The sequence below is a fragment of the Equus asinus genome, chromosome 5, assembly GCF_041296235.1.
Source record: "Equus asinus isolate D_3611 breed Donkey chromosome 5, EquAss-T2T_v2, whole genome shotgun sequence".
Taxonomy (NCBI): Eukaryota; Metazoa; Chordata; class Mammalia; order Perissodactyla; family Equidae; genus Equus; species Equus asinus.
The window spans coordinates 21,687,265-21,713,330 of record NC_091794.1 but is presented as its reverse complement, the minus strand read 5'-3'; the positions used below and the strand labels follow the sequence as shown (position 1 = coordinate 21,713,330).

At 36.2% G+C, this 26,066-nt stretch overlaps 2 protein-coding genes across 5 annotated transcripts in view; one reads left to right on the top strand and one right to left on the bottom strand.

Moving 5' to 3' along the window:
• The window catches only part of GTF2E1 (general transcription factor IIE subunit 1), a 70,120-nt gene that overhangs the window by 32,869 nt on the left and 11,185 nt on the right, over positions 1–26,066 (bottom strand). The gene's annotated exons all lie outside the window — the stretch shown is intronic.
• Positions 1–26,066, top strand: part of RABL3 (RAB, member of RAS oncogene family like 3) — a 37,672-nt gene that overhangs the window by 889 nt on the left and 10,717 nt on the right. For 2 of the 4 annotated variants that reach the window (XM_014829573.3, XM_014829574.3), the window contains exons 2-5: positions 4,926–5,017; positions 19,313–19,442; positions 20,583–20,697; positions 23,674–23,824. In XM_014829573.3, coding sequence (XP_014685059.1) covers positions 4,926–5,017; positions 19,313–19,442; positions 20,583–20,697; positions 23,674–23,824 — 488 coding nt within the window. Of the gene's footprint in view, positions 1–4,282; positions 4,422–4,925; positions 5,018–19,312; positions 19,443–20,582; positions 20,698–23,673; positions 23,825–26,066 lie in introns of all 4 variants that reach the window. The other 2 variants (XM_044771522.2, XM_070508939.1) reach the window with 2 other exon arrangements.

Sequence of the window (26,066 nt, the reverse complement as noted above, 5' to 3'; positions counted from 1 at the left end):
ATCTGATTCTTATCTAAAAGTTATAGGATCACCCAATAACCAGACCTCGCCTCTACTGATACCATTTTAACAACTTTTTTTTTTTACATATTCTTTTCCTTTGTCTTGTAAAGAGATAACTCATATACCTATGCCTTAAATTTAGCCTTGCCCTGAACACGTGTTTGCAGCTCTTCACTGCCCATGGGTCCTCTCCCCATGCCTGCAGCTCTTTACTGCCCATGGGTCCTGTCCCCATGCTATTCCACGCTATTCTCTGAATAAAAGAGTATTACTGCCACAGCTTGAGAGTCCAAGAAATCTTTCTTTCAAGGACTCGGCTCCCCGAGCCCACATCAAAACGGACTCTAAGAAGAATGACACTTGTCAACCGAGTAAAAATCCCTACAATTTAAGCAGCAGATATTTATTTCAGCCATTCGAATTATAATTCGGGAGACAGATTCAGGTAGAAATCCAAGACATGTTCCGCTAGGAATAAAAGTCTTGGGCATTTAAAGGCAAAGAAGGGACAGTTGTATTACAAAGAATTTAATTGGAATTGGAGGCAGAGAGTTGGTCTTGGCTAAACTGATTGACTGTTGATTCTGTCTTCAGAAAGTCCACAACCCTCAGTCTTTGCTATCTGGTTATCCATTCTCCTGCTGACTTCTCAAACAATTGCATGTAGAACAAATGCCATTTTGGCCCAGTCCAAAGGTTTGGCCAGTCTGAGGTTGAAGACATCAAAGCAGTTTCTCTGGAAAGGTGGCTCTGACTCCTTTTAAAATGGCTCCAGTATAGTCAATTTTTGACACGCTGTTCCAAGTGCTTTGCGTGTATTAATTTATTTAATCCTGAGATCAGCCCTCTTACCCTGGTTTACAGATGAGAAAATTGAGGCAGAGAGATGTGAATGATAAAACCAAGTTGAACCCAGAGTCAATGTACTTAACAGTAGGCTATTTATGAAAGGAAGTATTGGATGGTAGTCCTATTTTACTCTCAGCTGAGCTTCTTGATTGCTTTGTTCTCTTTAATCTTAATTGAAAGCATAGTATGTGCTAGGTTGTAAGAAATAGAGAAAGTAAGATAAAGACCATATTATGAAGCCAAGCCCAATTTAATCCTTGTGTTAAAATTCTTCTTTTGACACCTTGGAAATTTGAGAACTAGAATAGAAGTCTGCATTTCCCCCACTCCCCTCTCACTAGCTTTTCTTTTTCACTATAACCTCCACTCCTATGCTTCTTAAGAACTTGGAATGAGTGCTAACTTAGCATTTCCTAGACCTGCTTTTCTGGAGGTGACCTTTGAATGTGTGCTGTGAGCAAAGACATTGTGCCAGATGATTGGGAGTGGAGTACATACCCCAGAGAGCTTGAAAACTAGCCTTAAAGAACTGAAGAAAATTTGAGGGGAGAGGAGAAGGTTAAGGAAGTTTTCACATTGCCTAAAGATTATTTGCATTACAGAATATTTTACAGAGAGCACTATTTAATATTCCCTTTAAAAAACTGCATTATGAAATGCTATGAACATAATCCAATTTGTGTCAATTCCAGTTCTTTAGCTTGAGGTGGTCCTGAAGTTAATTTAATAAAATGACTCAGTTTTACAGATGAAGAAAGTAATGGTGGTCTAAAGAGACTTGGTAAGAGTATCATTAAATAGGATTTAGAACAGGAATCCAGAGCTAACACAGTTCATGATATGTAAAGTGGGTGTTCTCTCTCGTCTATAATTCTCCTTTCCATTGCATCTAACAATCCCTTCATGTTACATATTGTTGGAATTGGTCAATTTATTCTTTCTTTTTCCTCCAAAAATGCTTAAAGTACCTATTACATAGCAGCCACTGTGTTAGGTGCTGGGGTTATAACTGTGGAGTCAATGCATTACAAAACAGAGTTGAATTGGCTGCTGCACTCAATGTAGAAAAGTGATCTGGCAATTAGTAAGCTTTTTTTTTTCTTTATAGTTTAGTTGTAAAACAGAAGATGCAGCCATGCCCACCAGGAAAAGTGGTTGACCTTGTCACACATTCAGTGCTGTTAGGCTATATGTGCAAAGTCAGTTATTACCTTTTTATCAGTTCCCTTTTAACAGTGATTTGCTGTCTGACAGGTTAGAATATACTTTTTACACTTCATCTTCCCTTGTATTCAAACTTCAAACTTTACTTTTGAATAAAGGCTTATTTCCTTCAAGAAATGTTGAGGATTTCACAGATAAATAAAGGAATGACTTGGGATTTAGAGATATTTGATAATTTAGTTAGTAATCCTGAAAGTCTCACTAACATGCTCATGCTGTTTTCTCTTTGTTCTTTCAAAGATAAGAGATGAGCATAACACATTACCAACAACTATATTTGGAACTGGGTACTTATTTAATTATATTGGGCCTTTTTCTCCCCCAGCAAATCAAGTGCATTCTTTTGATCTAATTTAGTTCTAGTGGTGAAAATGTAGAATCATAACTTCCCAAAATTCTTAAAGAAATGAATAGTTAGCCATTGTTCCTGGTACTTTCAATTGTTCTTGCTGTTTAGAGTTCATCAAGTGTTAGCTGACTCTTATCACCCAAAGTTAATTCATGGAGAGTTATACAGTATTACTGCATAAAGATGTTTACTCTTGACACAGTTAAGCCTAACTAGAAGCTCAAGCCTTGCATCAAGCTGATAACTAAATGCCTAGATATGTGTCTCCAACATAAACAAACCTACATGCAAACACAAAAATCGACAATATGCCCTGAAGGTCACAGATGGAATGCAGTAAATACAAAGACAAAGCTAAGTTTGAGTACACAAAAATCTTAAGTGTCTGTATGTGAAAAAAGAAAAAAAGGAAGGGGAAACCTGAGAAAATGTTTGATCAATTACAAGAGACGGCTAATATGTGAAGAGGTCATGTGAATTGCTAACACTAAAACCCAGTAGATAAATGGGTAGAGCACATCAATAGATAATTCATAAGAGAGGAAAGACAGCTGATTAGCAAAGATGATCATAGTGTATATCTTTTCCAGAAAGTAAGGAAATGCAGACTAAAGTGAGATATCACTTTTTTTTCTCTTATCAAATTAACAAAAAGGAAAAAGCAACTAGATGATATTATTGAGGTGCAACAAGACCTGCAGGCTTATGTGTATGGCTAGTGGCAGAGTAACCAGAAGAAAGGTGTCAGTGTATATCAAGGACTTGAAATGTTCATTTCCTTTTACATATTAATCTCACTTCTGGGAAGGTATACTAGGGAAATAATTTTAATTTTAAACAAACGTTTAAACAAATCTTTTCTTAGCATAGTGAAAATTTCAAAACACTAAATATCTAATAATGAGGTAATGCTTAAGTAAATTGTTATGTCAACTCTCTAAACTTCAATGGAAACATTAAAAATGTTGAGGAAGATTCTGTAGTAACATGGAAAGTTTTAGTCACTAAATAAATACTAATTAAGGCCATGTTGAATATTCGAGGTAAAAAAAGATAACTAAAACCTGGTACCAATCCTCAAAGAACTTAAAATTAAAAGTGGGTAAAACCTGTAAACAAATGTAATGTAATAATGTATTTTAAGTGCTCTATAGAAAAACGTACAGGATATAGTGGAGACCCAGAGGATGGTGGATGATGTGCCATAGTTATATGTGTGTGGAGTCAGAAAAGACTTTATGATTAGCATGATGCTGAGTCTTGAAAGTAATTCACCAGGCCAACGGAAGAGTGGAAATGGAGGGGGCAGGATGGGAAGGACATTCCAGACAGAACCAGGTGTGTAAACAAAGGCATATGTGTTGTTGTTAAGAACACTGTGTATTTCACGATAACAACCTGCTTATAGGAAAACCCTGCTTCTGGAATTAAATAAACCTACATGTTGACAACAGTGCTCTTCAAGTGATTTTTTTTGCTTCTTTTTTTTTTAATACTATCTAGATTGTCTGTAAATATAACTTTTTATAATAAAAATAAGTATAAGTGATAGTTTCATACACAGTAATGCACACAAATAGATGGTCTAAATTTCTGATACAACTAGTGATGCATAAAGATTCCCCACCCATGCTTGTCATGATGGTATCTCAAAATGTTAATTGAATGAGTGACTACACGTGGATGTATAGGGAAATGTCATTCCCTTGCCTGTTTGTACAGATCTCAGAATGCTAACCCTAGCATTAATAACTAGATTGCCCTGAATCCAGGAGCTCTAAAAGAAAAGAAAATGCTGCCTTAAGATAAAGGGCCAAGATGTAGAAGAGAGAGTTGAGTTGTTCTCTTTTTCCACAGGGTAAGTCTGGGCCAAATGGTTGGCTGCCTTTTAAAAATCACTGTGTGGAAGAACTGAAATGTCTAAATTTGGAATTGTGAAGTATGAGTCCCCGTTACTGACAGTGTTCAAGCACAATCTGGAAGACTATCTAACAAGGTACTTTGGAAGGGACCTCTGCCTTGGTGGTCAGATTAGAGGATGACCTCCAAGATCTGTTAATATTCTACAGTTCTAAAATAGGCTAAATAGATGAAATCATTCAAAAGGAAAGGGATTAGTTCATATGAAATTGTACTAGATTAGCCGTTCTCAAAGTGAGGCCCCTGGACCAGTAGCATCAGCATCACCTGGGAATTTATTAGAAGTGCTACATCTTTGAGCTTCAAGGCAGACCTGATGCATCAGAAATTCTGGGGGCAGGACTTAGCATTCTGTGTTTTAACAAGCATTCCAGGTGATTCTGATGCTAAATTTGAGAGAACCATTGTCTTTGACCATCTTCTCTTTATCAGTAAAGCTTATTAAATGGTTGGTATGCTGAACATCCTTTAAACAACCGTACTTTACATACCGTTATTACTCCATATTCTCAGACTTACTATTGCCATAATAGATTTCAGCGAGTTTCTTATATGACCAGAGTTCTTGTATCTCTTTCAGGAGTTGGGAAATCTTCACTAGTTCATCTTCTGTGCCAAAATCAAGTACTGGGAAATCCATCGTGGACCGTGGGCTGCTCAGTAGATGTCAGAGTATGTGTTTCTTTTATTTTAGTTTTTTTATAGTCATGTTAAAGATAACTCCTTCAAACTACATAATCAAATTACACTACTGTAGTCAAGACTGAGTAATAATAATAGCTGGGCTTTATTAAGCACCTACTCTGTGCTGGATACCATGCCAAATGCTTTACATGCCTTTGCTTATTTAATCTTTTTTAAACTGTGAAATATAGCTGCAGAAACTAAGGCATAGAAAAGTTAAGTAACTTCACCAAATACACTCAGTGCATAACAAAGTCAAGATTTGATCCCAATTAGTCTGATTCCAGAGACTTCAGTTTTAATTACTATGCCATATATCTAGAGTTCACTTAGTATGTTCCATAAATAAATCTGCCTAAGCCTTTGCCACTGAGATGGCCAAATTTTGGCTAGAAATATAGTGTAAATGTGAAAGCTCTGGAGCCTGTTGTCTAGGTTGTCTGTTCCACTTCACATTTAGGAAACAGGTACAGTTTCTATTGAATTAAATATCTTCCTGGATGTTGTTGGTGTTTGCTAATTCCAGCTAGTCCTGTCCAAGTGTCTCTTCTCACTGAATTAAGAAATAAACAGGGAAGGAATGGTATTTAGCTACATTGATAGTTATTTTCCTTCAGTTCTTTGAAGCTATTGTTCCAAGGTCTGTGACTTATATTCCTGCTGCTTAGAAATCTGCTGTCAGCCTAATTATTATTCCTTTCTTTCTAAGGTAATTTCTTCTCTCTAGTTGCTTTTAAATGATTTTTTTTTACGGCGTCTTTGGTGTTCTCTAGTTTCACCAACCTGTGTCGAGGTGTGGATTAGTTTTTAGTCATCCTGTTCAGAAGTTGTCATGCTTCTCATGTCTGTCTTCCTTTTTCAAAATTTTTAGCCATTATCTGTTTGTCTTCCCTCATTCCCTCTATCTCTCCTTTTGAACTTCTATTAGATTTTTGTCCTCTGTATCTTTTAATTGCACTTTCATGTCTTCTATTCTGTATTTCTCCTTGGTGCATTCTGGATGATGTACTCACATCTGCCTTCCAGGTAACCAAGAATCTCTTTGACTATGTCTAATCTGCTTTTTAATATCTCCACTCAATATTTCATTTTAGTAACTGTAATTTTTAATTTCTAGATGTTCCTTTTGGTTCTTTTTCAGATGTCAAAAATTTTCAAAATATCCTATCTTCGATAATGGTTTTACCTTTAATTTTAATCATTTTCAACATACTATTTTATGGTTTCTTTTGGTTTGTTCTATTTCTTTCTGGATGGGTGGTGGATATCCTACTTGCTGTATTTGCTGACTTCATGAAAATGAATCTGTTTGTATGGTTTGTAATTCTTAAAGATGATCACATCTTCAGCAGGATTTTTTTCCTCATTCCGGTGGAAGTCCTGTATGCTGTGTTGTGAAAGCACAGTGCCTTTTCATTTCTGTTGCTGTGAAAGCACTGGAGATGCACTAGAGATTTCAGTGGTCCTTGTAATTTCTCACCTTGGAGTTTCCATGCTATCTAGATAAGTGTAAATTCCGCCAGTATCTGATTGTAGCATGGGCCTGTGGTTTCCATTTCTTGTGGACCTTTTATCTACTCACTACCACCCTACCCAAGGTCCTTGGCAGAAAGTTTTTTCTGCTTTCCTGAGCCAGTGGATAGAGTTTTTCCTACTCTCTTTCACTGACTGGGCAGCTCATCAAGGGTCTGGGTTTCATGAAGGGAGCTACAGTCTGGTCTTTGTCACTCATCCACGTGTGCTCTTGCCTCACAAGCTGGGAAACAGATTTCTATTCCCAGATGGGCACTGAAACTCCAGGGACCAGCCCCTGAAGCTATATCTGAATCTGGGTCATTTCCCACTTCTCACTCTGATTTTAAGTTTTGTCTTCATTTCTAGCATCTGGGGATTTTCCTTTCTTTCTCTTGAACTTGTCCTCTTTATTTTTAAAAAATATTTTTATGGCATTTCTATGAATTTGAAGTCAGAGGGGGCCTGTCTGTGTCATTTCAGCCTGCCATGTTCCCAAATTCTTAGATATAGAAGAAAAACAAATTCTAGATAATGAGTTCAGTGGAAACTTAATTTAAGTTCAGGAGACCCAATAACAAGTTCTAGACAAAATTCCCTTTGGACTTTTCTAGCTCCCTTTAAACTCCCACCTCCTGAGTCACTCCCTATCTTGCCTTTTGCTTTTTTTTTTTTTTGAGGAAGATTAGCCCTGAGCTAACTACTGCCAGTCCTCCTCTTTTTGCTGAGGAAGCCTGGCCCTGAGCTAACATCCGTGCCCATCTTCCTCTACTTTATATGTGGGACGCCTACCACAGCATGGCATGCCAAGTGGTGCCATGTCCACACCTGGGTTCCGAACCGGCGAACCCCAGGCCGCTGAGAAGCGGAGCGTGTGAACTTAACTGCTGCACCACCGGGCCGGCCCCTGCCTTTTGCTTCTTAAAGAGTGACTTTAGACTAATCAGTTTATTTCTCTGAGCCTTAGTATATCCTCTGCAAAATAGAGGTAAATAAAACCTGCTTTATCTAGCCTACAGGTTTGTTGGGAGGATCAGAAAAGCTTAATAGACGTGAAGTTAAGGTATAGTGCTTTACAGCTTGAAGTTGAAATAGAACTGAAATTGTTCAATTTTCTGCCAGCTTCTTTACCCCTGCCCTGCCCCTCTTATCCCCACCAAAAGCCCAGTCTGCTCCTGTAATTTACCTTTTGTCTTGTTTTTTTTTCATTGTCTTATTGAATTGGCTAAATCTCCAGTACAACGTTGAGTAGAAGTGATGTCAGTGGGCATCCTTGTCTCATTCCCAATCTCAGGAAATTTTCAATGTAATACCGTTAACTATGGTGTTTGCTGTAGAATTTTTTGTAGATATGCTTTATCGGATTAAAGAAGTTCCCTTCTGTTCCTGTTTTCGTAAAGGTTTGTATCAAAAACCAGTATTGGATTTTATCAGTTGCTTTTTCACGATAATCATAGTGTTTCTGATTTATTTTGTTACTATGATAAATTGTGTTGATTGATTTTTAAATGTTAAACCAACTTTGTATTCTTGGAATAAATCCAACTTGGTCTTGATGTATTAGTCTTTTCAGATATCATTAAATTCAGTTTGCTAATATTTTTTCAAAGATTTGCATCTAAATTCATGAGACAAGTTGGCCTATCATTTTCCTTTCTTCTAATCTCCTTGTGGGGTTTTGATATCAGCGTTATTATGCTAGCCTCATAAAATAAGTTGAGAAGCGTTATTCCTGTATCTATTCCTGGAAGAGTTTATGTAAGATTGGTGTTATTTCTTTCTTAGATATTTGAAAGAATTCACAGGTGAAACCAAGTGGGCCTAAAGATTTTTTTTGTGGGAAATTTTTAAATAGCCTTAAAGAAAATATGAAAACGACTATTTTTTTCTTGTGTTAATTTTGGTAACTTATGTTTTTGAAAGAATTTGTCCATTTCATGTAAATTGTCAAAAAATCTGTTTTGTATCCTCTGTTGTCTTTCAATATATGTAGTCTTCAGTAATATTCCTCTTTTCATATCTGGTATAGGTAATTTGTAGCTTTTCTCTTATTTTCTTGATCAGTCTTGCCAGAGGTCTATCAAGGACCATTTTTTGGCTTTGTTGATTTTCTCTATTATATATTTATTTTGTATTTCATTAATTTCTGCTCTTTTCCTTATTACATCCATACTTTCTTTAGGTTTAATTTGCTGTCTTTTTTCTAACGTCTTGAAATGGGAAGTAGTTTCATTGATTTTTTCCCCAGGCTTCCTTTTAGAGCTCTAAGGCTCTAAATTTCCATCTAAACACAGCTTTAGCTGTATCTCTGAAATTTTGTTTGTTATCATTCAGTTCAAAATGTTGTCTAATTTCCACTGTGATTTCTTATTTGGCTTGTGTTTTTTAGAAATGTGCTGCTTAATTTCCAAACATTTGAGAACATTTATCATCTTTTAATGGTGATTTCTATCTTACTTTCATTGTGCTCAGAACATACATTGTATTATTTCATTCTTTGAAATTTGGTGAAATTTACTTTTGTCCCATTATATGGTCAATTTTGGTAAATATTTCATGTGCACTTGAGAAGAATGCGTATTCTGTAGTTGTTGAGTGTAGTCAGTTGGGCCAAGTTTGTTAATCATTTTGTTCAAATCCTCTCTATCTCTAACTGATTTTTTTGCCTGCTTGTTTCATCAGTGGCTAAGGAATGAATGTTATAATCTCCAACTAAAAGTGTTGATTGGTCCATTTCTCATTTTAGTTCTGTTTGTTTTTTGTTTATATATTTTAAGGTTATATTACTAGATAAGTACTAATTTAAGATTGTTTAAACTTCCTGAAGGATTTAACATTTTATCATTGTGATATGTCCCTCTATCTCTGGTAATACATTGTGCCTTCAAGTCTATCTTGTCTGATAATAAAATAGCTAAACCAACATATTTTTTCTAGTTTTATTAAGATATTATTGACATATTACTTTGTTTAAGATGTGCAACATAATGATTTCATATTTATATATAATGCAAAATTATTACCACAATAAGTTTGGTTATCCTCTGTCACCTCACATAGTTATAAATTTTTTTTCTTGTGATGAGAGCTTTTAAGCTCTGTGTCTATCAACAGATTAATGAGTAAAGAAAAATTGATTATTCAGCCATAAAAAAGAAGGAAATCCTGCCATTTGCAACAGCAAATACGTATAAATATATATATGTCTTGGAAGTAGGATATAGTTAAATTTTGTTCTGATAACCAATCTGACAGTTTTAGTCTTTTAATTTGATTCTGGGACGTTGCCCTCAGAGTTATTCAGAGTTATACATGGTGCCCGGGAATTGACATTTTAAGAAGCACCTGAGGTGATTCTGGTGTAGGTGAATAGTGTTTTAGGAACACTGGGTAGGATGTGGAAGCAGTTTTCCAAGTGGATATGGAAGTGGTTAAATGATGAGACTTAGAGCAGAGGGGCAAGACTATGAATCCGATGCTGATAGGAAGCTAGTAGGTATTAACAATAAGGCAAGGGGAGAGGGAAGGGAGTATAGCTAGATGGTCCAAAGCCTCTAAAGAAAACAGGTTTTTTTATGTTAGGGCAGAGGAATAAGGTACTACAAGTAACTTTGGAGAGTAACCAAGGCATTTCCTATTTTTCAACTCCAGGGTAATTAGAATGAGGAAGAGTGAACAGCATCCACCTGAGAGGGCAGCAGGAGATGTTGTGTCCTCAGAGTAGAGGCTGGCATCAGTTAATACAATGAGACTGAGGATAAGGATATGTTGGAATTTTGTAACCATGGAGTAAGTTTCCATGAGAAAAGTGAAGAGATTTAGGGGAAGGAAACAATTGGAGGTGGAATGATGGGTAGAGGAAGCAGAAAGTAGTTTAGGGATGAGAATATGAGAAACCAATTAAGGACCCAAAATGTATGGTAACTGAGGATAACAGAGATGTAAAATGTCTTGAGTATACTGGTGGCACAATTTCCAAAAGAAGTTTTGTCCCAACCGTCCCCTGCATATGACAGTGGAGACTTGGTTGTATCTGCAAGGAGTGCTTCTATGCAAGTTCCAGAGGGCAGACCAACATGAGATTAGTTAGTTCTCGAGACTCTGACCAAGTTTTAGAAGTAACAATAGCAATTCTCTTTGGAAACCCCTGATTTTGGAGAATGTTAAGTTGGACTTTCCTTGAGTTATGCTTATGCTAGACTGCAGATTTTTTAACTCCTCCCATAATTCCAAAGAACCCTGGGGAGGACACAAAACTGCCCAAAAAGAGGCTGGAATAAAGGCTACAGTAGTCAAAGACACATGTCATGTAACGTGACTGATTTTACTGGAATGACTATGGTACTAATTGACTCCTTTAAAGCCAGGCTGGCCTGAATTGCATTATTGTGGAAGAGTGGAGCGTGTGGGGCTGATAATGGCCTTGCTTTTATTACTCTTCATTGTATCTTGGATATCTGTCCTCCATCTTTGTGAAGAATGCATTTCTTGAGTGAGAAAATAAGTGAAATGCTTTTTTAAGCAATAATCTTAAGGAAAAAACTGTCATAGACATGTAAATCATCTTGACTCTTGTTATAATAAAGTGAACATTTCTTTCCTCTAGCAAGAATGATTAAATCTGATAAAACCTTTACCTAAATAGCTTGAAAGAACCCTTTCTTCTGTAGCAGCTTTTGTATTGCAATTACAGCTCCCCTGTTATTGAAACCTGTGAGAAGGGATCTCCAGAATCAGCGTAGGCCCATGAATACACACTCTTCAGAACTCTTAGAAACAGTTGCTCCATTTCACTCATTTCACATCTGTTAAGAGCCAACCAAAAATAGAGATGGATAAAGGTGATAATGTAATTGTTTAATTTCAAGTATTGGGTGAAGTTAGTGAGCGTAATGTATGAACTTAGTAATTATTAACATTTTGGATTTACTATGCAGTGCAGAGGTCTTCATAACTGAACTGAAGGGAAAAGAGAGAAAAGTTTTGTTTTGTGGTATTCTTTATTTGTTCCTGTCTTCTAATTTTGTTGCCCCAAGTCTAATGGGACTAATATAAATGCATGGCTACTCTTAATTATGAAAACAAGACTTATAGAACTTAATCTTTTCACAAATTGTAAATAAAGAAATTGATTTGTCATTTCTGGTTCACTTTAATGGGATTTTAACTCTACTTTACACATTGCATACAATCAATATTTATTGAATTCCTCTTTGGGCAGCATAACAGTGTACAAGCACTGGAGAGCAATTTTTTTTAAAGGCAGACTGTATCCTCACTAAGAATATGAGGTGGGATTAGAGGCAGGACAAGGTTTATATATAAATGATCTTTAAAATAGCAATAATGATGAATGATGGCTAACACTTTTTAGTTAGGCCAGGCACCTATTTTACATACTAATTCATTTAATTCCCACAACAACCCTTCAAGGTAGGTACTATTAGTGTCTCTGTTTGATACATGAAACAGTTGAGGCACAGAGTTGTTAAATGATTTGTCCAAGGTCACATTGCTAATAAGTGATGGAGTTGGGATTCAGACCCAGGGAGTCTGGTTCAAGAGCCTGTACTCTTGATCACTACTCTGTACTGCCTCTTGTTCAAGAATGATATTAAGAAGAAAGTATTCTAATACCATTAAATACAGTAACCACTAGACTCATGTAGCACTTTGGTTAAATTTAAATTAACTAAAATTAAAAATTTAGTTCCTTAATTGAACTAGCCACATTTCAACTGCTCAGTAGTCACACATTGCTAGTGGTTGCTATGTTGGACATTTGTATCATCAGAAAGTTTTGTGGGACAGCACTGATACTGAAAATTAGTGTTACAGCAGTTTAAGTGAGAAAGTTAGGCTCTTGTGAAGAATGGAAAATTATACCGGGTGTTAATGATTGAGTGGGTGGCCTGGGCAATGGACAAATGGACTCTTCCTCAAGGAGGGGGATATATATTCTAGGTGAAAGAGAAGGAAAGTGATAATGAATTCAGTTCTGGACATGATGAAGGGAGGTATCTGTGAGTTATCCAACTGAAGCTGTCCAGAAAGCATTTGGAAATAAGGTGCTGAAGCTTAAGAGAGAATTCTGAGTTGGAATCATCCATATAGAGATAATCCTGAACCATGAGAGCTGATGAGGTTTTCAAAAAAGAAAATTTACAAAGAGAAGAGCTGAGGGAGAACCTTGGGGTATATTTAGAGAATTGATGGTAAAAAGAGGGGTCAGAGAAAGATTGATCAAAGAAGTAGGATAGCCAAGTTGATGAAATACCACACGAGTGATGAGAGATTTGAAATTTCATGAAGGAGGCTTTGACTTTTTCTATGAAATACTATAGCAATATAAGGACTGAGGGAGAGAAAAAAGAATTGAATTTGGTGATGACAAAGTCAGTACTGATCTTTGAAAGTGCAATGGAATGTTAGTGGCAGAAACCAAATGATGTGAGTAGGAAGAGAGGAAATAGAGACAAGGGTTTAAATTAATCTTTCACAAAGTTTAGAGGTTAAATAATGGAGTGAATGGGTACACAACAGAAGGAAAAATGAAGGTTTTTTTTTACAAAATAGAGAAAATGAGCTTGGCTGAAGGCAAAACAAGATTACTGGAAAGGAAATGGCAATTAGCAGTAACCTTTATACTATCCATTCATTACTTTGTTCATTCACTCCATGTATTGCATACCTACTGGGGACCAGGCGCTGTAAGGAATTGGAAGTATAGCAGTGAATGAAACCAATTCAATTCCTGCTCCCCAGTGCACTGTCCTAGTTGCTCATTTCTATCCTTCTCTTTTTTCTCCCGACTCTCTCCTAAAACCTCCCACCTTCCTGTTTCTCTTTAGTAATGATTCTGCAGGCACACATACTAAACCAAACTTATTAGAGAGCATCTATAACATCCAGTATTCTCTCTTGATGTATATCATTTTCTTTACTAAATTTGTTTTCTGCTTTTTAAAAGTTACAAACAATGAATAAACTCTTCAAATGAGATAAAACCTTTGTACTTAGTCTTGATTTATTTTCCAATAAAAAGTCAAGAGGTGAGTAAACGAGAAGTACCAAAGTGACAGCAGCATTGAGGAGTATGGCTCCTCTTCACATGTGATGATCAGCACGTACTATTGCTATCTGTTGAGAAAATCCTTCCTTGTATAGCTGTAAGGTCTGTAATGCCTTTAAGTATCATATCCTTGATGACCTGATTTAAATATAAAACACATTTCTTGTTGTTTGGCATTACCCCCCATCATGTTGGGCTTTTAGTATAGCACCAAGGTACCACTTATTGTGTCAAGAACAATACTTGTTATAATGTCAAGTTTTCCCTTGGAGATCACTCACCCATGTAAAAGATAGAATGTCATAGCTACAAGCTACTGATTAAAGTTCTTAAAACTCATTCCATATGAATTAAGTTAAACTTAGTATTAATTGAGCAAGTTGGAAAAGAAGAAGGCCACCTTCTCTTCTAATTCTGGAGGGAAACATGAAAAGATTGATTAGGGAAGGTATTTTGTGATGGAGAAGAGTATAGATGAGTGGGTCAATCTGGCTTGAGAGCATGCATAGCCAAAAGGGAGCTGGCTAGCAGACTTGGTACATTGCAAAGCTGAGAGGGCGTGCTACCTGGGAATTGTCTTATATAGTGGCTATTCTTAGAGGAGTTAGTCTTTTAGAGGAGACAACATTAGACATTTGAAATAATTTCAGAGAAAAAGTCATATAGTGCAGTGATTGCCAAACTTAATTATGTATCAGAATCACCTACGGAGCTTTCTTTAAAAGTAAAGATTTTTGAGCCCCACGCGAGAAGCTTCAGGAGTGGTCCAAGAATCTGTATTTTTAACAAACTTCCTATGGTTCTAATTTAGTTCATTCTCAGAACTGCACTTGAGAAGCACTGGAATTCAGTAAAATAGTAAACTGAATGTAATAAAACCTTGGAGGAAGAAACATCCTAATTTAATTGTTGATTTAAACAAACATATCCATGCATCTAATATGTGCTGGGTATTATGCTATTTTCTAGGCCTACAAAGATGAATAATACATGATCCCTGTCCTTATGCTCAAAGTCTAATAGAAGAGATATCAGCAGATAAATAAGACAGTGTGGTTAGTGAAATGATAGAGGGGTACAGGATGTTATGGGAGCAAATAGGAGGAGTACCTAACCTGCCCTGGTTGGTTTTGGGGCACAGGGGGAGGGGAGCAGGATCAAGAAAGCTTCGCTAACGTGGCTGAGCTTTTTGATGACAGGTAACTGACTTCTTATAACACCTTGTATTGTTTTTTTCGAGTGGTTTTGCTTAGAAATCTTGTTAAAATATACATTTTCCTGCTTTCTTAAACAGAACTCATGTAATTTAACCTTTTTATTGATGCCTTAGCATGATCACATATTATCAGTTATTTATGCCATATAGAAAAATAGTGATAGCTTTTATCACAGTAAACAGGATTAATTTTCGTTGTCCAAAATGGTCCCCAACTGCTATGACTTTGCTATTCTCATTTTTCTGTGCTATTCAGTCAGTTGATAATTGTCTTCTCTTAATGTCTATTTGGCTGTCTGTAGAGTATCTTATTTACTTAAACTTTTCCTTAGACAAAACGATTTGGACAAAAAAAATGGGAATAAGTAAAAAGTGTAAAGCATTCTGTTAAATACAGTATGTGAGTTTTACTGCATTTTATGACATCTGTTTTAACCACTGAGATATCTTGCTTTTTATCATTTCAGAGCCACATAATACACATAATACAATTCCTTCATTTTATAGACAGACTGAGGCCCAAAGATATTGGGAATAATCAGTGGCAATCAGGGAATATAATCTAGGCCTCCTGATACCAGAATAGTTCCATTCTATAAAATCAGCAGTTCTCACTAGAGGTTACAGCAAGATCATTTGGAGAATTGTTCAAAGTAAGCATGCCTAGGACTGAACCCCAAAGGTCCTGATTCAGTAAGTCTGCCATGGATATTTCTCTTTTTTTGAGGACTTTTCTCCCTTTTTTTTCCAGCTTTATTGAGGTATAATTGACAAATAAAATTAGAAGATATTTAAAGTGTACATTGTGATGAGTTGATACATGTATACATTGTGAAATGATTCTTCCCATCCAGTTAATTAACACATCCGTCACTGCTTGGTTTATCTTTTTTTTTTTAGCTGAGGAAGATTCTCCCTGAGCTAACATCCACTGCCAATCCTCCTCTGTTTTCGCTTGAGGAAGATTAGCCCTCAGCTAACATCTGTGCCAGTCCCCCTCTATTTTCTCATATGTGGGACACCTCCACAGCATAGCCTGTGAGTGGAGTAGGTCCGTGCCTGGGATCCAAACCCATGAACCCAGGCCACCAAAGTGGAGCACACAGAACTTAACCACTCAGCTGAGGGGCTGGGCCCATATCTTTTTCTTTTTCTTTTTTTTTTTTGATTAGAACATTTAAGTTCTAGTTTTTTAGCATATTTCAATTATACAATATGGTATTATCAACTGTAGTTACCATGTTATACATCAGATCCTCGGACATTATTCATTTTATACCTGAAAGTTTGTACCCCTTTACCAACCTTTCCCTATTTCCCCTACCTCCCAGCCCCGGGCAGCCACTTTTCTACTCTCTGTTTCAATGAGTTTGACCTTTTATTTAGATTCCACATATAATCCATACCGTGCAGTATTTGTCTTTCTCTGTCTGGATCGTTTCCACTTAGCATAATTCTCTCAAGTTCCATCCATGTTGTCACAGATGACAGGATTTCCTTCTTTCTCATGGCTGACTAATATCCCATTGTGTATATTTACCACATCTTTATCCATTCATCCATTGATGGATGCTTAGGTTGTTTCCAAATCTTGGCTATTATGAATAACGCTGCAATGAACATGGGAATGCAGATATCTCTTTGAAATCCTGTTTTCATTTCCTTTGAATGTATACACAGAAGTGGAATTGCTGGATCATATGGTAGTTATGTTTTTAATTTTTTAGGAACCTCCATACTGGTTTCAATAGTGCCTACAACAATTTACATTCCCACCGACAGTGCACAAGAGTTCCCTTTTCTTCACATCCTTGCCAATACTGTTTTCTCTTATCTTTTTGATGATAGCTGTTCTAACAGGTGTGAGGTGATTTCTCATTCTGGTTTTGATTTGCATTTCCCTGATAATTAGTGATATTGAGCACCTTTTCATGTACCTGTGGGCCATCTGTGTCTTCTTTAGAAAAATGTCTATTCAGTTCCTCTGCCCATTTTTTAATCAGATTGTTTGGGTTTCTTACTGTTGAGTTGTGTGAGTTCTTTATATGTTTTGGATATTAACCTCTAATAAAATGTATGATTTGCGAATGTTTTCTCCCATGCCATAGGTTGCCTTTTCACTTTGTTGCTGGTTTCCTTTGCTGTGTAGAAGGTCTTTCATTTGATGTAGTCCCACATGTTTGTTTTTTCTTTTGTTAGCTTGTATATTTTTAAAAATAAAAAAAATTCTTAGAAGATTCTGATGTACACCCCTAAACCACCATACTATAATCTGGCTCTTAGCTTTATTCTAATAGATAAGGTGGCCCCGTATCTCAATTTGTGTCTGAATAGTTATATAGTACAGGCAATAAATGCCTATAGAGTCCAGACCTGAGAAAGGAAGTTTACTCTGAGTAAGAAAGTAATTAGAGGGTTTGAGCAGAAGGTTGGTATGATCTAACTTAGCATTGATTTTTAAAGGATCACTCTAGCTACTATATAGAAAACCAATGTTGGGGGTGGACCACATGAGCAGGGCAATGCTCTAGTAGAGAAATCAGCTAGGAGATGATTATATTAATTCAGGCAAAGAGATGGACAGAGACTTTGACCTGGGTGGTAATAAAGAAGATGGTGAGAAATGAACAGATTTTGGATAAATATTTAAGGCAAAAGCAATAGGATTTGTTGACAATCAGATATGCAGTGTGAAAGGAGTTAAGGATCAGTCTTAAGTTTTTGGCCCTTCAAGTAACTGGAAGGACGGAATTGCCTTTTACTGAGAAAGAGAAAACTGGGAGAAGAATAGATTTTGGAGGAAGATAAGGAAATTTTTTTTTAGATGTTAATTTTGAGGTGCCTATTAGACATCCAAATTGTAGTCTAGTGGATATGGTAGTCTGAAGTTCAAGGGGCTGGTCCAGGATAGATGTAAATTTGGAATTCATCAACATAATGATGAATTTAAAATCATAAGATTAGATGAAATTGCCAAGAGAGCAAGTGTTGACGGAGAGGAAAAGAGATCCAAGAATTAAACCTTAGGACACTCGAACAATACAACATCAGAAAGATAAGGACAACCCAAATGGAGACTAAAAAGGATTAGCTAGAGAGGTGGGAAGAAAACCAGAAGAGTGTGATATCCTGAAAGCTAAGTGAAGAAAGTCTTGCAAGGCAGATAGTGATTAGTTGTGACAAATAGTAGAGTAACTGATGCAAACTTTTCATTGATCATTGGATTTAGCAATGTGGAGGCCATTGGTGACCTTGATAAGGAATAGTTCAGTGAGGTAATTGGGGCAAAAGTGTGAAAAGCATGAGTTCAGAAGAGAATGTAAGGGAAAGAATTAGAGACAGTTGAAAATAGACAACTCTTTGGAGGGCTTTGCTATAAAAAGGAATGGAGAAGTGGCATTATAGCTGGAGAAGGTGGTGAAGAGAAGGTTTTTTTTTTTAAGATAGGAAAAAGTATGGCATGTTTGTATGCTGATGGGAATTATCCAACAGAGAGGGAAAATTTGATGATGAAAGGGAGAGAGGGGAGAATTGGTGGAGCTACATCTTTGATAAGAAAGAGGAGATGGGATCTCCTGCACAAGAGGGTGATTTGGCCTCAGGGACACAGACAGCCTATCTATAATAGCTGGAGCAAAAGCAGATTATATGGGCACAGATGCTTCAGATAGATAGAGAAGAACACATTGTAGAAGTTCTCTTCTGATTGCTTCTGTCTCAGGAAGCAAGGTTATTAGCTGTGCTTGAGGATAGGGAAGACATATTGGAAATGTGAAAAAGAGGAGAAAGTATGAGTTATCTAGGAGAGGAAAAGAGGAAATGGACTATGGAACTGATTAAAGGGAAGCTCCAAAGGTGCACTTGAATTTAAAGTGAATCCAGTCAGCTTGAATCTGTATTTTTCTGAGCTTCACATTCAGCTAGCTGGCTTGTAGACATGGAATGAGGGAAAAGGTGAATATACAGCCATTCATTGTGTAACACGTGTACAATGGTGGTCCCATAAGATTAGTACCTTATAGCCTAGGTGTGTAGTAGGCTATAGCATCTAGGTTTGTTTAAGTACACTCTACGATGTTCGCACAAAGACACAGTCAGCTAACAATGCATTTCTCAGAACATGTCCATTTCATTAAGTGGCACCTGACTGTAATTGGGTTGGAATTTTTCCAGGTGAATACAGTATGATTCATCACTAAGATAGTCATGGAATTTGTGCTTAGTTAGGAAGGAAGTGAGGATTTGCAAGTGGAAGGGAGAGCCGTGAAAGGTGTTAAGATCAATTAACTATAGGGTACTGTGGGGTCAAAGACTATTAATAGAGTTGGAATATTAGAGGAAGGAAGCTTAAAAGATAGGAGGTGGTGAGCAGAGAATCAGAGGGTGAGATGCCCATGTGGAATGTCCACTGCTTTAAACTGGAATGAGGGTGCTTAGCAGTTTTCTTAGTGGCCATAATTATTTTGATGGATTGATTTGTTAGGTTCATGACTACAAAGAAGGAACACCAGAAGAGAAGACCTACTATATAGAATTATGGGATGTTGGAGGCTCTGTGGGCAGTGCCAGCAGTGTGAAAAGCACAAGAGCAGTATTCTACAACTCTGTAAATGGTAAAGCATTTTTTATTTCTACCATTTATTAATGGTCTAGGAGTATAGATCATCTGTTAAGAAATTCTGTGGAATGCTGGACTCATCTTAATTTAAGAAAGATCTAGTTACTCACAACTCTTAATTTAAATCTACATATCACATTCCAGTTTGTGTTTCCAGGTTCTAACAATGTAATTCAGAACATTAAATATTTGCTTTGTCTAAGTGTTTCTGTTTATATTATTGTCATAAACTAAATATTGAGAAATGAAATTGTACTTTGGGTACTTGACATAAAACATGGAACTTTCAAAACACTGTTCTCTGGGAGTTCTGTTCTCCAGTCAGTTGAGTATGTATGATAGGACCATTAGGAGTCCCATAGTCTAAGCCAGATGTCACAGAGATAGAGATTTCTTTCATCTGCTCCTGGGAGACAGTCTTATGTAATAAAGAGCTACCTAAGGGTGTTTTTAGGGTGCAGAAATTTCATCCAGTTGTAGAAATTCAGATACCTGGAACAGACTTCCAGATGGACGTATGTAATAGAGGATATAATTGCAATTCATGGAGTGACCACTCTGTGTCCAGGGGAAGTTACCCAACCTTTCTGAGCCTCAGTTTCCACATGTGTAAAATGAGGTAAAATAGTTCTTACCTCATAGGACTGTTCTAAAAATCAAATTAGATAACGCACATAAAGTACAATATGTAGCACATAAGTACTGTCTACAACAGTACTATGCACAGTGCGGAAACAGTTAACTTTTTGAATGAATATAATTCCCTATATACTTGATGTGGTTTTGCTTATTTTTATTGATGAGGTAGTTTTGCAATTAGGACCAGGCAAAGAAGGCACTCGGTAAGTGTTGAATGAAGAAACAAAGAAAAGACATTCTAAAAATTTGATGACATTTTGTCAGCCCTTGTAGAATTACAAAAAGTTACATAATGACAAAGAAAATTTTGTAGGTAATCATTTGTGAGAATTTGTAGAGGAAATTTTAAAATAATTGTCTCTGAGTTTGTTAGTCATACTAAAATGCTAGGTTCATTAAGCAACCTAATGCTTGAATTTACTGCACCTCACTTTGCCAATTGTAAAACGAAGAGGAATTGTTACAGTATCAACATTATTTTCTCTGGTTATTTTAGGTATTATTTTAGTACACGACTTAACAAATAAGAAGTCATCCCAAAACTTGTATCGTTGGTCATTGGAAGCTCTCAACAGGGATCTGGTGCCAACTGGAGTCTTGGTAACAAATGGGTAAGCCCAGATTACTTCACAATTGGCTTGAAATGTTACAGCAATCATAGGAACGTACCCAAAATAACACTTTGTAAGATGTTTGATTTGCAAATATTTTCTCCCAATATGTAGATTGTCATTTTATTTTCTTAACGGTGTCTTTCACAATGCAATAATTTTTCATTTTGATAAAGTCTCTTTTCTCAATTTTTTCTTTTAGGTATTGTGCTTTTGGCATCATGTCTAAGAACTTTTTGCCTAATCCCAGATCATGCAGGTTTTCTCCTATGTTCTTCTAGAAGTTGTATGGTTTTAGGTTTACTTTTAGATCTATGATCCTTTTTGAATTAGTTATAATGTGTGAGGTTTTGGTTGAGGTTAACTTTTGCATGTGAATGTTCAGTTGTTCCAACACCGTTTGTTGACAAGATTATCCTTTCTCCATCGAATTGCTTTTACTCCTTTGCCAATAATCAGTTAACCATATTTATATGGGTCTATTTCTAGATTCCTTAATTCTGTCCCATTCATCTGTTTTTATCCCTTCACCAATACTACACTGTTTTGATTATTGTAGCATTAGAGTAAGTCTTAAAATTAGGCAGTGTGATTCCGTCCACGTTATCACTTTTCAAAATTGTTTAGCTATTCCAGCTCATTTGCTTTTCCATATAAAATTGAAGTCAGCATGTCTATATTGACAAAAATTCTACTTGGATTTTTATTGGAATTGCATTAAAACCTATAGATCAAATTGGGGAGAATTTTTGTTGCATCTTCCAATCCATAAACACAGTATGTCTCTTCATTTATTTTTTGAAGCAAATCCTAGACATCATATCATTTCATCTATGTATACTTCAATGTGTAACTTTAAAAGATAAGACCTTTTGAACATAACCAAAATATAATTGTCACACTTAAAATTTAACAGTAATTATTTAATATCACATATTATTTTAATTTCCCCAAATGTCTCATAAATGGTGGTTTGTTCAAAACAGTATCTCAATAAAATCCACTCATTGTGTTTGGTTTCTTAAGTGTCTTTGATCTTAAGTTCCCCTTCCTTTTTTTTTTTTTTACCCTTTAGCAGTTTGTTTGTGAAAGAAGATGGCTTGTTTTTCCTGGAGAGTTTTCTGTGTCCTGGGTTTTGCTGACCGTATCCCTATAATGTCTGTTAAATTTGTTTCTCTGAATGCTAAATCTTCTCTAAAATGGTATTAAATATAGTGGCCTGAAAGATGCAAGTTTTTTGTTTTTCCATAGTGGTATTTTGCATATATTACAATACCTGGTTGTCTGTCTCTTTGTGGTGTTAAGGTATTATCAGCCTTATCTATCCACGATAAAATTCCCCACTAGTTTTTCACCTAACGGTTAAAAAAAAAGGAATCTCAAGATCTGACTTCAAATTGGATGTAAGATTTAATGAAAGAAAGTGAGAAAAAAGGAAAGCTGAAAAGAGAAACAAGAGAACAAATTATATATATATGGCAACATATATATTTTAAGTTACATATATAGTACCATATATATGTTAATACATGTGCAAGAAATTATACAAGACTACAAGTGACAGAGATATATGTGTATCAAAGATGATGTTTAATAAAATATATATAAAAATTTGTATCTGAGCCAGAATTAGTGAGTATAGGAAAAGGAAATAATGCAAAAGGAAGACAATCAATACTTCATTCTCTAAGAAAGCAAATTGCAGTTTTGGACCATGTCTCCTAAGTCAGGGTTGATGTTGGTAAGGAGAATCAAAAGTCTTGAACTCCAGTTATTATTGGCTTTGATGCATAAATAAAATAATATTTTTATGAAATGGGAGGTTACATAGTTCAAAACAATTGTGTTCCAAGGCTGAACAGTAACTGAAGCTCTGTAAGATTATTATGAAGGGCAAAAGAATTTGATAATTTTTCATGCCCCCACAATTTAGATTATTCAAAGAAAAAGAAAAGTAATATTAAAGGAAGAAAAAAAGCTATGCTCAACTGAGTTGTATTGATTGGATTACGCAATATTGATTTACTGTCATAAGGTGTTCGCAGCCAGGTTTTGCTGACTTTTGTAAATTAAGCCTATAACATGTCAGAAATTCAAATCTGTTTTATTTCTCATATGTGAACAGAATTTAAATTAATTCAACAACATTGGGCTCTGTGTTCCTTTCGGTAATAGAAAGAACACCACTCTGTCCTTTGGGTAAGAATAGAAAAAAAGGATTCTAATAGCCAGTGACCCAAGGCCACTAACCCTAAATGATTTGTATTGCCTGTCCTCTGCCTCCCACAGCTCTTGTGTCAGAACAAACAAGTATTAGGTATTTGGTACTTAATTATTTTCTTTTCCTATTCATTTTGCATTTCAGCTATCTCCTTCCCTTTCCATTTGTTGAATCCATCTTTCCCCAGGCTATATGGCATCTCCTGTGGTTGACTTATTCTGGCCTTCAGCATTCCTATTTCTTATTTCCCTAAAATGATCTATTTTTTTATTATTCATAGACAAAAATATGTATGGTAGATGTAGAGCTTATGTATATCCAAGAAGGTACCTAGAAGCTTTCCATTTTTCCCCTCTGGCACAAGGCTTGAGTGCTGTGCAAGGTTCCTGAGTTTTCTCTCCACTGAGGTTTGAATCCAGTCTCTGCATCTACACAGAAAAATTCCTGAGCTGTTGGGAGAAGACAAGTCAACCTACTTTGGTCTACCTGGTGGGCACTTAGTTATTCAAGTAATCTATAAAGATTCATGGGAACAAATTTTGAGTAGTTAGATGAATAGTTGGAACTCGATAGATGGTGATGAATTGTTAAGTAAACAAGTAGGTGGAAGAAATTGGGAGAAAAATGGGTTTATTGGTGATAGGTAAGAGTCAGTGAATTATCAGTAAAGTAGGATAAGCTAGTTGCATTTAAATATTACACATCCACATCAGAAAGGTAAATTCTCTTCACCTCTTCATTATTGTTTATCACAGGGATTATGACCGGGAACAGTTTGCTGATAACCAAATCCCGCTGTTGGTGATAGGGACTAAACTGGATCAGATTCATGAAACCAAGCGCCATGAAGTCTTAACTAGGACTGCTTTCCTGGCTGAAGATTTCAATGCGGAAGAGATTAATTTGGTGTGTATTTTCACTAAAGCATGTTTGTATTATTATCAGGTGAAGGCAAAACCAAAGACTTCATAAGTCACATATTCTTGCAAAAGAAGCTTTATACCTGAAATCAGGCTTTTAGGGTTCTAGTCCAAAATGTAGTAAAGATTGGGATCAACAAAGACTGTCAGATGTGCACAGTCACTTCAGCCTCCTTGTATACTGATCTGTTGGAATGTTCCAACTTTGTTCTATGAATAATGTAAATCATGGGCTTTTTCTTGAAAAGATTTTTAAATATCTCACCAAAGTCAAAATAATTTAATTAATTTAAAAATAATTGAATTAAGATGACAAAGAATGTCAGTGATGCTGTTCCTTGACTATTTGTGCTTCAGAAAAGCCTCTTAGCTTCTAAACTACAGAGTTTACCTTAAAAAGGGCTAACAAATAAATGAGAAAATTACAACCTGTAAACCAGGAGTGCTTCATAAGCATTAGTTTGTATAAACTTATATGTATAATGTATACAGAAGATTGAGTCTTTTCCTGAGGTATTTAGCTCAATTAGAACCTGGCACTAAAAAGGCTAAGATAAGCCCTCAGATAAACCAGTTAGTGTTGCCCAGAGAAGGATTCTGGGCAGCAGCTTCAGTCATGGTTTATATGTCATTGTTCACAAGTAGGATTTCTGCAACATATTCAGTGTGCTGGCATTCAGACGTGGGGTGGGCGTGGTAGTATAATAATGCCAATGGGTACCATTTATTGAGCACGTCTGTGCTGAGCATTGTTCTAGAGCTTTATGTACATTATCTCACATTCATCATCTTCACATCATCCGTCTAAGGCAAGTACTGTTATTATCCCCAGTTTTAAAGATGAAGACTAGGAGCTGAGAGAGATAACTAGGCCAAGGTTACACAGGTCAAACCAGGCACTCAGACTTCGGAGCCTGTGCTGTACAGTTAAGCCTATTTTCCACTTAATTATCCTTCAACTAACATTTAGAATCTTGGAGCTGAAAGAACTCTTAAAAATTATCTAGATTAACAATTACCCAAACCTGACTGCATATTCTTATTACCAACAGCATCTGAGAAAAATTTTAAGTAACTGCCCCACAGTTTATTCATAAGGTCTGGCAGAAGGACCAGGACTCTGTAATTTTAACAAATGACTCAGGTTATTCTAATGCCCTTATTCTGCGAGTCAACATTTGTGAACACTGCTTGGTTCAACCCCACCTCTGCCCCAATAAATGAGTCAGCTTCTGTCTGCCATGCCATTGTTTTTTACCTTCTACTTTGCAGTGGAGGTGCTTTATTTTTCTTAGCTGCCACCATGGAATATTCAGCATATATCCCCCAGGTAGTCAGCACTGGACTGTGATATTCCAGAGGATTCCTGCTACTTAGAATATACAATGTCCTTGTTGAAGAAGTGCTGAGGTTACTTCCTTTGAACATTATTTCCAAAGGGAAATTTACCATCAAATACACTTAATTTGTTCCAGTAATTACTTTTAATGTATTTTGGAATGTCTCTCTTTCTAGTGCCTGTGGGTTTCAGTGACAATCACCTACTTGGAAAGGCAAGGCTGTCTTTTAATTGTTAACAAGATCTAAAGGTACTCAAGTGGTGGTACTGTGGCAAACACAGTCTCCACAGAGTTCACATGCAACATACTTTTGTCTGTTATCAGTGTATGGCTTCAAGAACACAGCAGAAACCACAAGAAGGTCTTGAGCATGCAGGGAAGGAAAAAGGAGAGGAGAATGGGGTAACAGTATCAAAAAGAGATAGCAATCAAAAAGACTCAGCAAGTAAATATAAACCCTCAAATAAACTAATGTAACAATATTAGTGCTAGCATCTTTGGTTACTGTATGAATTTACTTAAAACTATAGAAAAGGAAGAATATAACGTAAGTGTATCCATCAAAGATGGAATCAGTTATCTTGTGCCTGAAAAAAGGCAAATTGCTTACATTATAAACAGGAAGAAGATTACTTATTTTTTAAAATCCTGGTAGGTTTATTTCATCGAGTACAAATTTTTCTGTGTTTACTTCAAAGTGATCATACTGAAACATCTTCCTTAGTTAGTATTCCTTTCTGAAGCTTGGACAAGCTATTTAGAGCTATTAGTTTTCAGGCTTTGCTTTCAGCCATGATCAAAAGCAGATGGCTCTTTCAATTTAAAATTCTCATCCTAAAATCATTGGGTTTCTCTAGCCCGGTCAACCTGAAATTGTGGATCCTTAGA